At 42.9% G+C, this 14,833-nt stretch overlaps 1 protein-coding gene across 1 annotated transcript in view; it reads right to left on the minus strand.

Moving 5' to 3' along the window:
* Positions 1–529: 529 nt before the first annotated feature.
* The window catches only part of CPS1 (carbamoyl-phosphate synthase 1), a gene marked incomplete at both ends in the record, with an annotated part of 92,655 nt that continues 78,351 nt past the window's right edge, over positions 530–14,833 (minus strand). Inside the window, 7 exons of the mRNA XM_084264679.1 lie at positions 530–628; positions 1,912–2,041; positions 2,585–2,697; positions 3,621–3,680; positions 8,858–8,956; positions 11,765–11,839; positions 14,180–14,350. Of these exons, the coding sequence (XP_084120805.1) occupies positions 530–628; positions 1,912–2,041; positions 2,585–2,697; positions 3,621–3,680; positions 8,858–8,956; positions 11,765–11,839; positions 14,180–14,350 (747 nt within the window). The remainder of the gene's footprint in view (positions 629–1,911; positions 2,042–2,584; positions 2,698–3,620; positions 3,681–8,857; positions 8,957–11,764; positions 11,840–14,179; positions 14,351–14,833) is intronic.

Here is a 14,833-nt window from a genome sequence, read left to right on the forward strand (position 1 = left end):
ACACCCATCCCCAATGGCAGCTGTCCATGGTATCATCAGGAGGATCAAGCAGAAGGATGGCTAGTTGTTACATAGTCACAAAATCCTCAAGGGAAAAAGAAAGCTACATGGTTTTCTGTAAGAGTTTGGGGCCAGTCCGTAGTAGTCCAGCATTAGAATAACTAGGAGTGTGGACCCAAGGAAGGCATTCCTAGGGTGGAGCAGGCTTGATTATCAAGAGAAGGAACCCCCACACAGGATCAATTGTATCTCCTTCCAGCTCCTCTGCTATGGTGGTGTCTGAATCTACCCACCTAGTAAATAACTAATATTTGATCCTGTGTGGAAATGGGGAGAAGATAGTGGAGAGGCTGGGGCGGGGAGGACAGTTTTCCAATGAGCCGTCAAAAGTGTTAGCTAGGAATTGGTTTATGTGAGTTGGAAAAACAATCGTGCAGATGTTATGAAATACATGGAAAAATGGTTAGGTGAGATCCCCTCTGGTTTGTGGTGCCAGAAGCAGCAAGATTGCAGGTTGGAGACAGCTCTTCTATGCAGCGTTTCCATTGTCAAACTGTCTGTAGTGGAAAAGAGTCTTGGAGTCCAATTTCCCAGAGTATTTGACAGCTTCAGCAAAAAGCTTTGTCACCTGTCAATACAAAGCAGAGGAGGACTGAGCATTGCAAAGCCTTCTGCACAAGGCTGAGTAACAGAGCAGGCTCCACACTTCTACACTGTGACCCTGAAACTCCCCTGTGTAGGTCCAGTCCTTGACTCCATCCAAATTAACACCAGATACAGGTAGGCTGTGCATGGGTATTGGCTCCAGCTCTCGGGAACCAGCCTGCCCAGCTGGAGAGATGCCGAGGTGCTGGGTTTCTTTGGTAAGACAGCTCTGTCCCATGAGAGCTGTTGTTTCTCCCTACAGCCAAGCCTTTAAGAGAACACAGGCTTGTTTTCCTCTCTCAAACTCAAGAGACTAAAACTCTGCAATCAGAAGGGTTCAGTGAAATGCATCAAGCAGGTGTGGTAATAAGTTTTGGATGGGAACCCCCGTTCTGGTTGTCAGCGTGCATTTTGCTAGGAAGCAGAGGATGGGTCTTCAATTTCCCGTTCCTGCTAATCAAGCTTGGCATTATCCTGTCTATGAACTTGCAGCTTGACGCTCTCCACTCACTCCAATCACAGCAGAAGATTTTGCACAGCTGGACACCAGTTCTAGTCACTGGGTTCCATGTCAGCACCCACTGAAATCAAGGGGAATTTGGCTGCTGTGCTTAATGAGAGCCAGATGAGGCCCTTTCGTGACAGTTGAAGCCACTTGCAAAGGAAGTCAAGGTACTGCTGGCAGCAGGAGTCCCACTTTGCATTATCAAATGTCTCTTTTCCTATCAATATGTGAAAGGGGGTTGTCAGGAGCTGCAAAGACATAATGACTGGCAACTGGGGACTACAACAGGACAGGCAGCAATTCCATTTGGATGGCACTTTGGAACTGGATTGCCCGAAGGATCATTCAAGGAAGCCAGGCTACATCCTGCTGTAAGGTTTAAGGACCATACTGGAAAAACATCCCACTGCAAACCTGTTACCGTGCATAATTTAAACATGTTACAGATAATCCAGTGCAACAAGTTTTCTCCAAAATAAAATTGATACATCACCAACTTCATCTGTGGGACAGGGCTCAAGATTTTCTTCCTTTTTTGGTTTTGGGTTTGGGGTTTTTTGTTGTTTTACTTCGAGCAATGTTGGTTTGTGTAGTAACAAAAAGAAAACACATTCAAACAATTGTGTTGCTATGACTTTCAGACACATTATTATTTGTCAGAGATAATGAGGGTCCAAACACACTAGAATCTACGGTCAGAAGTGCTTGAAAGCTCTGAAGGCTCTTATGACTAAGATGAGGAAAAACTACATGGGAAGTACCTGGAAATTAGTGAGCAGAGCAATCCCGCTGTCAATAGCCATCCTCCGGATCACGTAATTATCATGGACAAACTCGGTGCTGCTGGTAGGCAGGTTAATCACCAAATCTATTTTCCCATCCCTTACCAGCCTGAAGAGATAACGCACAAGACGGTATCAGAGTGTGCCTTCCTTAATGAACATCTCTGATGAACGGCGCAGGTAAGCAACACGGAAAACTGTCATTTCAGTTTAGGCTTATATCCCAAGAAAGGAGGCTTGAGGAGTTATAAGGCACAAAGCTGGGACTCGGGAATTTGGGAGTTATTTCTGTTCTATCCAGCGATGCAAAGCAATATTCAGCCTTCATGCAGTTCAGCACAACTCTGTTAAAAGCATGGCTGATTGTCATTAAGGGCTAAGTATTCAGATCCCACATAACCTTGCATGAAAATGTAACTTGGAACAATAAATCCGAGCCATATTAAACAGGACTGCTCAATCAGATGTTCATTAATTAAGCTGAAACATCCCTGATGTGGCAATTCCAGACAGAATCAGACAAAACAAAACTTTTTGATTAAATGTGAAGTCTCATTACATCACTATCATTGATCTCAGTAGCAGGGCCAGACACTTTCCCTTGCCGTCCTGGATGTTAATGCAAATTTTGTAAGGTGAGTTTTGCTCTTACCTCCTGATTGAAGGGAGGCTCGGACTCTGGCTTTCCTGAGATGGCCACGCCACAGGATTTGCTGGGATACCGTTAGCATTGAGCCAGTCCAAGGTCGTTTCTGTGGCATAAAGCTGTTAAGGGAAAAAAAAACCAACCCCAAAGGCTACTCACTGTGGGCTTCATAATACGGAAACTTTCCATTTAACTCATGTGGGTCTGACCCAACACACAGCCTGGTTGTCAGAGCTGTTTTTTGTGGGTCTTATTCATCACAAGGGTGCCTCTCCGCATAGAGACACACACAGAGAACAGCATGACTTTCCCAACTTCCTGCTATCTGTGATTTCCTGATGGATGATAGCCAGTGAATGGTAGTACGTCATCCTGAAACAGTTAAGTGGCTTAGGAAGACCTCAATCCCTCTGACTTTCAACAGGGTTTAGGTTCAATCACTCCTTTTTTTCCTTTTTTTCCTTTTTTCTTTTGCCTAGCACTAAGTTTGAAAGGCAGAACTGTAACTCCAGCAGTTACACTTAATGCCACTGAGGAAAACACTACTTAATATTAAAAAGCATCTCACCAGTCTTCTGTGGCTGTGATGTTAGTTACCTTTCAGCACAAATATGGAAACAAAATGACACAGAAGAGTTACGAGAGGGGTGTCAACACCACAAATTCCTATGTCTGCAGCTCACAAATATCACTGAAGATGAAGCACTGTAAAGACCCCTCTCCACACGACCTCTCCCTGTCATACATGGCATCCTGTTGGCATTTTTGTTTCTTGGAGAACTTAAAGGAATTTATAATATGACAACCTGGCTGCAGGCTGACAGCAGAGCCAGGGTTGTTCTTGCCCTCACAACAGTCTTGTATATCCAATTAAACGTCACAGATCGCTCAGCTAAAAATCAAACCCCTGCTGTACTTCAAAAACGTGCTCCTTTCTCCTGTGCTACCTCTAAATAAATTCCAGTGTTCTCCATTCCTGCAGCAGGCTGGGTACATTTCAGAGTCTAATGCTCTCTAGCTTTAAATAACTGAAACCACCTACCTTAAAGCCTTCCTCATGCAGTAGTTCTGCTATGCTGAGGAACCTGGGGCGGAAGGACTTCTGAAAAAGGAAATTTATAAGAATCAGCATCAAATCTAGGATTTAGAAACAAGTGCTTTGTTGGGCAACACGAAACTCCTCTGGACCATGCTAAGAGGCAACTACACCTTTCTGGCCCAAGAGTGTGCATTTGTGTGCACAGGCAGAAGTGTCTGATTGTGCATAGAACACTGCTCTCCCAACAAAACCATCTGGATCTCGAAGCCCAAGTCTGTCCCAGCTACGACATATTTTGCTACAACACTGGGGTAAGTGTCCCCATGCTTTCAACTGCACCTACAGAAGATTTACTGCTGCATATTAAACATCTGGGCAATTGCCTTCTCGAGTATAACAATTAAAGTCTCCTCTGCTCTTAATTAAATATATTTTCAATCATTGCTCAAAGATTTGGCCCTTTCTTCTGGCAGATAATGTATATGAATAGGATTTGGGGTGCCTTTGGATGCTCTGTTTGCAAATTCAGTTGAAAAGAGCCTGCATATGCATGAGTTCATTTCTAAGTCCCGTAGGCATGTGGAAATAGAAAATACAAAACCATCCAGGAGCCTGGGACACCCTATTCCCATGAGGATCTGAATGCCCAGGTATGTAGAGTACCTTTGAAAGATTCTTTCATAATGCATACCCAGGTCCAAGAGAATTTAGAAGATAAGATGACCTCCTGTAGGCACCTGCACTTGAACAAGCCGTTTTAGAGCAACAGATGAGTGACAATTTGATGCCAGCATAACTTGCTGAAGGTATAGCAACACAAAGGTGAGATGTAACATGCCCTTCTTGCTGCCAAGGCAGGCCAAACCTCGCTTTTAACCTGGGCCTGGTCTGACCATTTGCAAATAAGATTATAGAAAGCTCCCTTGTTCCTGCTGGAGTTACTGATAGTTTAACCTATACAGGTGAGAGAGCGATATTCTGAAGGGTGAACGACTTCCTGTGAAGAAAAGGAGTCAACAGATTTTTTTGAGCACTCTGGAAAGAACCTCATTCTGAAAGCCATCTCGTTCCGTACACTAACTGGAAAATATAAATATACAATGTGACAGGGTTGGCAGCTTCCCAGTCAGAGAGAACGGTTCTGCCTTCTGGTCAGGGGGGTTGGCTTTCACAACAGTATTATAAGCTTCTATCAAACATGTACTGAACACTTGTGACACATAAAACAGCCTCTCCATGAAAAGAAATTACAGCTGTCAGCTTGCATCGGAGCCGCCTCAGATTTACAAGCTGGCTGAAGGAACCTCTGTAAGAAACCATTAGTTACTAAAGGTGAAAAGTACAAGCAGATTTATTTAGTGGAAGATATTTATTGTAGGAGAATTGTACTCTCTTTTTTTTCCCTTTATCAGAAAAGTTCTGTTTCTTATAACCTCTCTCTCGTGTTTGCTAGCACACCTTGGTGTCTGTAAAGGGCTACGGCCTCAGTTAATTCAATGCAGCTACACCAGTTCTCATGGAGATCCAGATCAAAACAAAGCCAGCTCATCTCCTGTGATAATCTTGAATTCTATATGCAAATCCACTGTGGAGCATGCAAAAATTCCGGCACGTAAGGAACCAAGGCAGAAGGTTACCTTGAAACAACAGACTTGGAGTGCTGGGATTTAAAAATAAAGTACTCCATCAATGCTTTCCGCATCTTGTGGTCACCAGCACAGATGTAAGACAGATGCACGCCATCCCAGAGATATCACTGAATAGCCCAATCAGGAAAGAAAATAAAACAAGCTTTTCAACTCCTCTTGCATAAAATATAAATTATTTAATGGCAGACTCAGGGTTTCAGCATCATAGATTTCTCCAAATTGCAAAAAGAAAAGAGGTCAGATTATCGGCTTGCATAAACCGGCAGCGATTCATTTGTCTAACAAGCAAGCCATACTCCATTCATCCTGGGACACAATTGGGCCTTTAAAATCCTGGGGAAACTTGACCGGTGCAATGTCAGAGAGAGCTCACAACTGAAGGACAATCCGGCAGGCTCGCGGTCCCAGATGGCTGCCCAACCTGCCTTGCACTGTCCCACAGAGGTCAGGAAGTCCTTGCCTGCTTGACCTTGAGCATGATTGCTTGGTTAGCCACATTTCTGCCTGGCCCTAGTAGGCTTACCTCTGGAACTGTGAGTACCTGTACGTACACCAACATGGAAGCCCCTCAGCAAGGCTGGGGTCATTGACTGGGTGTATCGGGACCTGTCTGGATGGCAGGTCATAGCACAGCCGCTTGAATCTTGGCTTGCAAAATACCTTAGAGAGTGGAACATTTGCTAGGAAATGACCTCCCTCCCCACTACTGTGAACTACATCTATCTGACTTTCACCTTCAAGAAGGCAACCTCCTCTCACCTCATCTTAACTTGCAGCAATGGCATGAAGGTGCAGTATACCAAATAACCAAAATATGTTGAGCCCGGGTACTTTTGATGGAAGCAGAATTCATGACCATTTGGCTTCTTATTTATCTCTCTGTGCAAAAGCTGAAAGTCCAGTCTAAAAATCAGAGAGAGATGCTAGTCACGAAGCAACAAAGGCTCCAAAAGCAGGGTAAGTTTTGAGTTCACCATTCACTGGAGAGAGATTAGAGCACCTTCCTTGGAGACAGCCACGTGGCTGGTGCACGTGCTTGTGACAAGAATCAGCCCTGAGCCTGCAGAAACCATCCTGCAATTCAAAAGCCTCTTCCCGGGAGGGACCTCCACCCCCTCACCCCAATGGCATTTACACATGGGTCATGGAGAGGGGTGACCTGATACCTGTCCTTCTGAGCCTGTACTTCCTCTCTGAGGATACACTGACAACTTCTCCAGTTTGAGGGAGATGACCTCATGTTTGTGATTAAAAGAGAACAAAGCTGCTGGTGTTCACAGACCGCCTTATGCCTCATTCCTTGTGCCTTTTGTTTTTGAGGTGAGGGGCTCCCCTTTTCCTCCAGCCCGGAATACTCAGGGAAGACCACTCATAACCTACACGTCAGGTCTAGGTCAGCATTTCCACCTTCCCTTCTCGTGAGGTTTTGTTTCCCCTCCGTTTCAAAACGGACCATTGAAAAGTAGGTAGGTGACAAACTCCAGAGCGGTGAGGGAGCAATATGAGGTTCTCAGCATTAACTTTCCAGTTCTTGTTTTTGGAGTTCAATTATATAAGAAATATGCTGAGATGAAGAGAGACCTTTAAGTGACTGATCTGTTGTTTTCAAGTTTCTTTTGCAGGAAAATGAACTGTAAGCCACTCATTAAAAAGGACAAAATCTTGTTACTTTTAAAAGGTTTTGGGGGGTTGAGCTTTTGGGGTTGTTTTATCTTCCTTTTTTTCCTTAAGACCTTTGTACAAAGCACATTTGGCTCAGTTTAACAGGTACTGACACGGAACCTACATAAATGCTTTCCTACAGCTAAAATTACTCTTTGCTGCCTGTTTCCTTTTAGCTGCTACCAGGAAAATAGGCTTAAATTTTAAACACTGGGCTCTCTCCTTTTTTATTCTCCTGCCTTTTCTTTTCCTCTTTTTTAAATGCTGTTTTAAAGCCTGCAGTGCTGAGGTAGACACTAGACATAAAGTACCAGCTGCCAAGAGTTTCATGTTGAACTTTTAAAATTTATCTAGGTAGAAAGCAAAGTTATTTCTTCTTTTCTGCTAATTTGGGGTAACTTAGAGCAACAGCTTCAATCCACAGATGTATGCATATATGTATATATTTAAGAACAAAGCGGTAATATACATCAGTAGAAGTTGTGCTCCTTTCTGGCCACTTTTCACATGCTTCCTTTGCATCCTTTGCTGGAAGAGAGAGCCCAACATATTTTTCACACCCCAGATGCCTGACAGGAAAATTCATCTATTCCATTTTTTTGTTTTATTGGCTTTATGCAATCATGTACGGCACGAGCTTATTGCAAGCACAACAGGGAAGTGGCATGAGGCAATTGGTTGTCTTTATGGGACCCAAGAACACTGTAGCTGTGGCAGAAACATCTGAGATGTTTTGAGGAACATACACAGATCTCAGAGTTCACTTCAGCACCTCCTGCAGTTGATAACTAATGTGCAATGGAGAACCAACACTGTTTGCTTTTCTGCTTAGCTGCCTTTTTTGTCCTGAAACGCACATCCTCCTTGCTGATACAGAAGTGTGAATGGTGCAGGGCTGTTCCTAAGGCAGACCCATCCAAAACTCCCTCACATAAAGGGAGAAGCCTTGCAGAAGCCATTGCACTGGAGGACATTCCCATAATGAAACCATTTAAACTTCCTGCCACATATAGCAACTTAGAGGGATGCTAACAGCGAGAGATGTAACCCTAAATCCAGTGTCTAGTCTGGTATGGAATGACTGGAGCCACAGACTACATGCCCGACAGGCAGTCCCTAAGAGGAGCGAGCTCTGGCAAGATGCAGAAACCACAAACACCACAACACAAATATAACATCGGTTATTCCTTTCTGAGCTACTTACTCCTGGCTGATAGGAGCTGCATGGAAGGGAACAATACTGTCCACACGCCAGAATCAAACAGGGAAAGGAATACAGTGTAACATCAATAACTAGCCCTAAGGCATCCCAGTGATGTCATGCTTTCTACACTGTCAGATGACACCACAGCTCTGCCTGGAATGAAACAGACGCATCTATGGGGAAAGTTTAGCAGGTCCAGCTTTGCAGTACATAAACTCTGTCACAGTTTTGGGGGGAGTGGAGTGGAACTGGTTTGAAAAGGACAAGAGCCAATATACTGATGTCAGCATTGGAAGGAGTTTCTGTGTCAGGATTGGAAGGAGGCATTCCCAGGGCGAGCAAGGAGCAGGCTCTGAGTTCTAGCTTGGAACATTTCTCTGAACTGACCATCTACGGGCTTTATTCCCCACAGGAAAGTGGCTTCTAGCTCTAGTCCAAGGCCTCTACTTGCAGCAATCCCAGGGGTTTGCCCCCAGAAAACTTCTTCAGCTCCCAGTAGAAACTATCAGGAGCCAGAGGGAAAAGAAAAAAAAACAACACAGAAAACCCAAGCCAGCCCCAGGGAATCCAGTAAAAATCTCACTGTGGTGTTTGTTGCTCCGTGTCTTCAAGATGGAATGCAGAGAAACACATTTAAGCTGTAAAGATACATGAATGAAAACAAAGCAACAGTGTCTGAGTTCCTCTGGGTCAGTCCTTTCTCAGCTTTGATTTTTAGGGCTCACCTGGATTCCAATCAGAATTCCTTGCTTAGGAAAAGTAAAGCCTGTGGCAAGCATAGCTTTCTGGAAGGCAGAGTACACATCTTCCCCAAAGCACGCAACCTGGAAAAAAGGCACAAAGGTGGCAGCATGAGGGGAAAAACCCAAAACCAACACAAAAACACTGCTTTAAAAAGAAAGAGGAACGGCATTTTAAAATAGGTTCTTTTACTTCTCACAGAATCTACCTGCTTTTGTGTGGAGCCTGCAGGCAGGGGCAGGGGGGAATAAATCAGAAAATCATCACAGACAAATCTCATCATTTTAATGAAGCAATAACGAAGGCACAAGCAACGCTTTAGTTTCAAACAGCACACCAAGGAGTAACAACAATTGATTCTGCTGAGTTATGGGAATGCTGCACACAGCCTGTGCTCCAGCGTTTGCGAGCGCGCTGCAAATTGTTTAGCATTATATAATGCTTAAATACCAGCGAGCGTTCTGCACACAGGCAGCAAACCAGCGTAAAACAGCACTTGTGCTGTCATGTACTTCAGGTGTTTCTATCATTGTGATAGATAAACGATGATATATAAAATGCTTAATAATTAGTTTATATAAACAAAAACTTGATAAATAAATCAATAAAAATCATTTAGCGGTTCTCCATCATTCAGAACTGCCTGCGGAACTCAGCTGCTTCCAGACCGTCACACAGGAATGATCCGAAAGAACCAAACTGTGCTCCTTACCAAAATTCATAATTCTGATTGCAAAAAGGAGGAACACATAAGGTTTTGGGAAAGAAAACCAAAATCAAACACCCCTTGCTTTTTCTGGCAAACTCCACCAGGCAGAAGCCATCACCAATTTTTTTTCTCTTTGAAATAACCAACCCGCACACAGGTAGAGCTGGAATAGAGGGGCTGACGGAGAATTGCTCTCCCATTTTCTCTCATGGCCCTTCCCATTACAGTGAGCCCTCACGTTCATGGTCTCACTGTTACCATGGTGAGCAGAAACCAATATTTCACATAAGAAGAACAAAGGATGATTCTCTGGATCTTCTGGGGTAGACATAAAAAAAGACCAACTGACCAACCAAAAATCCCACAAGGGAAGGGATTAAGGAAAATCATGGCAACCAGTATCTCAGCTTTGCTGTACAAACTCTTCCGTGAGCATTCAGTCTGTTCTACAGCTGAGGGGTTATGTATGTCCCAGACTTCCTACAGTGGTGGACAGCCCCCGGCCTTCTGGGCTTAGACCAGGTGTTTCCAGCCTGCCAGGAGAGGTTTGTCATTATGGCACGGTCAAAACAGCCACACTACTTAAAAGGAACGCCTAGCACAGTATCTCCTACTGCTGTGGGAACCACGACTTCCAGCAGAATGTGTACCTGCCAGTGAGATGTGACAAATTCAAGCCCAAATCAAGTCGTGTGTATGAAAAATGTCTTTGAGGAATAATCGAGCATTTTACCCAAAGCAAGTTATTATCCTTACTTCACTCGTAAGAAAGACTTTCATAACTGTCACATTTTATGGCATTTGTGAATGTGGATCTTTCCAACTCATAAAAGTTAATAATCCCTCCTTTATGACCAAAGTAATCTCTAACTCCATATAAAGCTCAGAAAAATAATTCTTGCCCTTAGTTACATTTTTATTCCCTTTTTTTCTTTTTATTTGGGGGGTGGTGTGGTGGTGGTGTGGTGGTGTCTGTGTAGTCAATTTTTTTTTGGTGAAATAAAGGAAGTCACAGATGTCATTCGGCTTTTTTCTGCCCGTTAACTACACTGAAAGGAAATCTTCTGCAATATTGATTTCCCATACATTATGAAGAGCAACATAAAGTAATTCTGGAGAGATGTAGGAGACCTAAGACTGTTCTTACCTTTTATCTGAGTATAGTGCTTTTTCATACTAAAATGATAAGTCTTTCCTACTCAAAACAGCTCATGTAGATAAACCCAAGCTCATATCGAATGGAGCTGGCCAGGCTCTGTCCCCTGCCTAGCTATGGTAGAGTTAAACCTCATCTGATTGCCTCAGTATTTAATCACTTCCCAAGTGGTCTATCTAGCCCAGAATAAATTTCCTGCTACCACAACCGTTTTCTAGAAGTAACAGAGCAAGCAAGTTTAAAGATAGCTTGGGTCTATCTATGGAAGCTATTGGCAGTTCAGCAATAACTCAGAAACAAACTTCTTCATTCTAGATGAGTTAGTGTCTCCTCAAACGATGCAGATGGAAACCTGTACCCTCTGAAGGGTGAAGGCTCCCAGCTTCATGCCTTTACATTGTGCCACGCGTACACCAGAGACACGTTTCAGAGGCTTCCCACTGCCCCACCGTAGACGGAGTGGGTAAAGTAGCCCAGTCTCCTCCTCATCCTACCTACAGTCAATACTGCAGCCATCACATTTTATTCACTTCTCGCCTTTTTGCACCTTGGGACATGCTTTGATGGTTACCAGGCAACAAGAAAAATATCACCACACATATTTGTTGCCTTTAGGTAACTAGCACGTTCCAAGACCAAACACTCATGACCTGGAGCCTCAATATTGCTATTCTGGCATGTGTCGATGGGGGGTTATGAAAGCTGTAAGCACTTGTCTGTCTAGAAGCAGGTGATTCATAAAACAGACCGATGCGCTGAGAACCTCCTAGATAAACTCATTTCAGGCTGTCACACCAAACACGTCCAACTCAGGGAGCTGACATGCAGGTAAAGAGGGACATCCAGTGGCTGAATAAACTAGGTTTCCCAGGCCAATCTCTTTTTACAGCTAAGAAAGATGTTTTCAATTTTCTGAAGAAGCTACAGATGCCATCATGATTCAGACAGTAATAAGATCACTTTCAAAGATTCATGAGGTTTAAAGGCAACTTGGTTTAAAAGAAAGGTAGCAAATCTAAAAGGTACCTCCCCAGTAGAGGCCATTTCACATCGGAGAACAGGGTCAGCATCTCTCAGCCGGGTCCAAGAAAACATCGGGGCCTGGTGAAAGAAAGAGGGAGGAGGGAGACAGAGAATGGAAGTTTAATGGATCATTTGAAAAAAAAAAACCCATCCAACTACACTTGGGAGGGACTGAAAGAGACAGGCATGAAAAAAGAGACCAAAAAAGCACCGGTCAAGGCCGATAAGCAAAGGAATAGTGCTTGGCAAATGAGTTCCCCCAGCATCTCAGTGACAGACTGGGACAAATAGACATGCATTCTGCCAGTAAATCCTCCTTCTAACTCCTGCAGTCTTGCTCACGTTCTGATGGCAGATTTCTAATCTGTGGGAACCCATTATCACTATCATTTTCAGGACACATTTTAAATCACAAAGGCTGGGAAGCATCTAATTCATGAAACAGGGAGAGATAGTATCTGAAGTCAGTCAGTTTTTCTGAGGAAAGTGTTCTCCAACAGACATTTTTCATGCACAGGAATTAAACCATTCTACATGAATGAACACACTCTTCTGGTGTAACCTAGATGAAACTTTGCAAATGATCGTTATAGTTTCCCTCTCTCTCCCCAAATACACACCCATATTTTTTTTATTCCCCAAATACACACCTCTGACTTTTTTTTGTCTCATTTGACCTTTAAGAAAAAAAAAAAAAAAAAGGGAGAAAAAGAAACTCTGTTAAAGAGCCAATGACCACATGTAGAAAACATGGAACAAATTTCCTGCTAATGAATAATTTCTGTAGGGCTTCTCTACATCTTAAACTACAAATGGTATTAACATAAAGGCAGCATCATTGCTGCTTAAAAGACAATCTATTTTTAAATCCAAAGACATAATGCTGTACTTGGAAGTCTCTGAGGGTAATGCTGCAGACAAGACAGCTGCTGTTTCATAACACCTACCAATGACCAACTAGAATGTGACAGCACAAATTCACTGTTAACAGCTTCTCAAAAATTGTCATGTGTCTTCATCATTTTTACATCAGTTTTGCTTCTTCTAGAAGTAAAGAGAAACTTTTTACAGCAGCCAACTCTAGAGTCTCAATCTGAGATCCAGCAGTCACGGTGGACTACTTTTAATGCACATATTGTCCTGAAAGGTAACAAGCAGCAAAGCCTTCCACCAGCTCCCTAACTTCTCTCTGCCATGAACAAAAAAACACATCAGCAGGAGCAGAGTCTGGTACTGTGAATAAATCCTGTTTCAAACTTAGTCATGCTCTATCCAGGACTTAATCTTGGTCAGGCCATGATATCTCCATCACTCCGCAAGCGAAGATGGCAAGACAATCTTTCAGTCACTAAAGCTAAAACGGTGGGACTCCAAATCCACAAAGTAGCAGCTACATTGAGAAAGAAGAAAATAGTTTCATATTGTCTTTTCAGGGCACTTAAGAACTGCTGGAGAAACAAGATCCCATTTCCATGCAAATATTCCTAGCGGTAAAACCTAAGAGGCCAGAAAATATGATGCATGAATAACGAGAACCAGGTTTAACTGGAATAGTTTTCAAATCTTAGCATTTCCAAAGGTATTAACAGGTTTTTATATTTGACAAATCCACACAGAACACAAGCAGGATAAAAAGCTTTGTAGCCAGGTTTTCAAGAATGTAGTTGCGTTTTCCACTCTGTACCCAGCATTCCCAGGAGAAACAAAACTCTCAACAGTTTAGCTAACAACAGTGCAGAAGCCCCAGGTCTAAATAATAGAAATTTATTAAAATAAATAAGACTTGCAGAAATAAAGAAGTCTCAGATTAGAATTTCAGATAATGCCCATCCATGGCATCAAAATAAAAGGTAGAGCTAGTTCCAGACTGACTTGCTTGCCAATAACCTGAGATGGCTTGGGCCACGGATTTTGCTTGTCACTAAGCATTCAAAAATATCTACAGCAAATTTTGGTGTGCTGGGTGCTATGTAAGCAGAGCCCCCATTTTAACTGGTGTTGCACATAAAGGGGATTCCATGCATTCAAGAGCCCTTGTCCCAAATCCTAAAGATAAAATTCTGGGGGCACTCAAAACAAGAATTTGTACATGTCCACACATGTATCAGTAATTTGAAAGAGCCTGAACTGCAGTGTTCAGTTCTACAAGTGCATATTTAGAATGAAGTTCATAAACATGACACAGAGTAAGTCAGAAGTAAGAAATAAAGATGGATTTTGTTAATAATCATTGGATAATTTTAATTTGATTTTTCTCTAAAATTCCCAGCATATATTATTTTAACACTACAAAAGGTCAATCTGGGCTTTGGCCAGAGAGTAAATTATTCTCTCTGGGCATTGAAGTACCAGTTGTCTATTTGTGAGCTAGGTGTTGACTCCGTTGTGGGGGTTTTGGTATTCTTCTGGAAACCATACCTTAATCCCAATGTATTTGGATGGAATAATGGGATGTTCCAATGTGGGAAGAGATGACTCATTAACCTCTTTTCCAATCATCACTTTTGTGGCCACATCGATGAAGTCCACACCCAGAGTCTTTGACACAAAAGGGAAGGAGCGTGAAGCCCGCAAATTGCACTCTATTACCTGATGGGAGTAGAAAGGAAAAACACCAGGGTCAGACACTGTGCAGTGAAAAAATAGATTGATTTGTATTTCTGGAAGCCAGTCCTCACTCCTCGTGGCAGAGATGCTCTTTAGATTGCAAAATAAGAGAAACAGAAATTGCATTCAATATTGCAAACAGCAATGAGGGATGGGTAGCGTACAGGTTGAGATACAAGGAGCCTCATGTTCTGCAACTGAGTTTCATCTCTATTGTCTGATAATTAGAACTGAGAATAATCTGGAGTTCACTTTGAAAAACATGTTTTACTGTAGCCTAAGTTAATGTGCAAGAGGCATGAAGACTTATGTGTAGGCATTAGGTACAACCTTTAAAAGCCCACCTTCTTCTTTTACTCTGGTAATGGCACCTCACAAATGACTGGGCCATCCTTACCAACTTCCATCTACGTGTGAAAGTCATTCAGGGACCAAAGTAAGACACAGAGAAGTTCTGTCTCCTGC

The sequence above is a fragment of the Gallinula chloropus genome (genome assembly GCF_964237585.1).
Source record: "Gallinula chloropus genome assembly, chromosome: 5".
Taxonomy (NCBI): Eukaryota; Metazoa; Chordata; class Aves; order Gruiformes; family Rallidae; genus Gallinula; species Gallinula chloropus.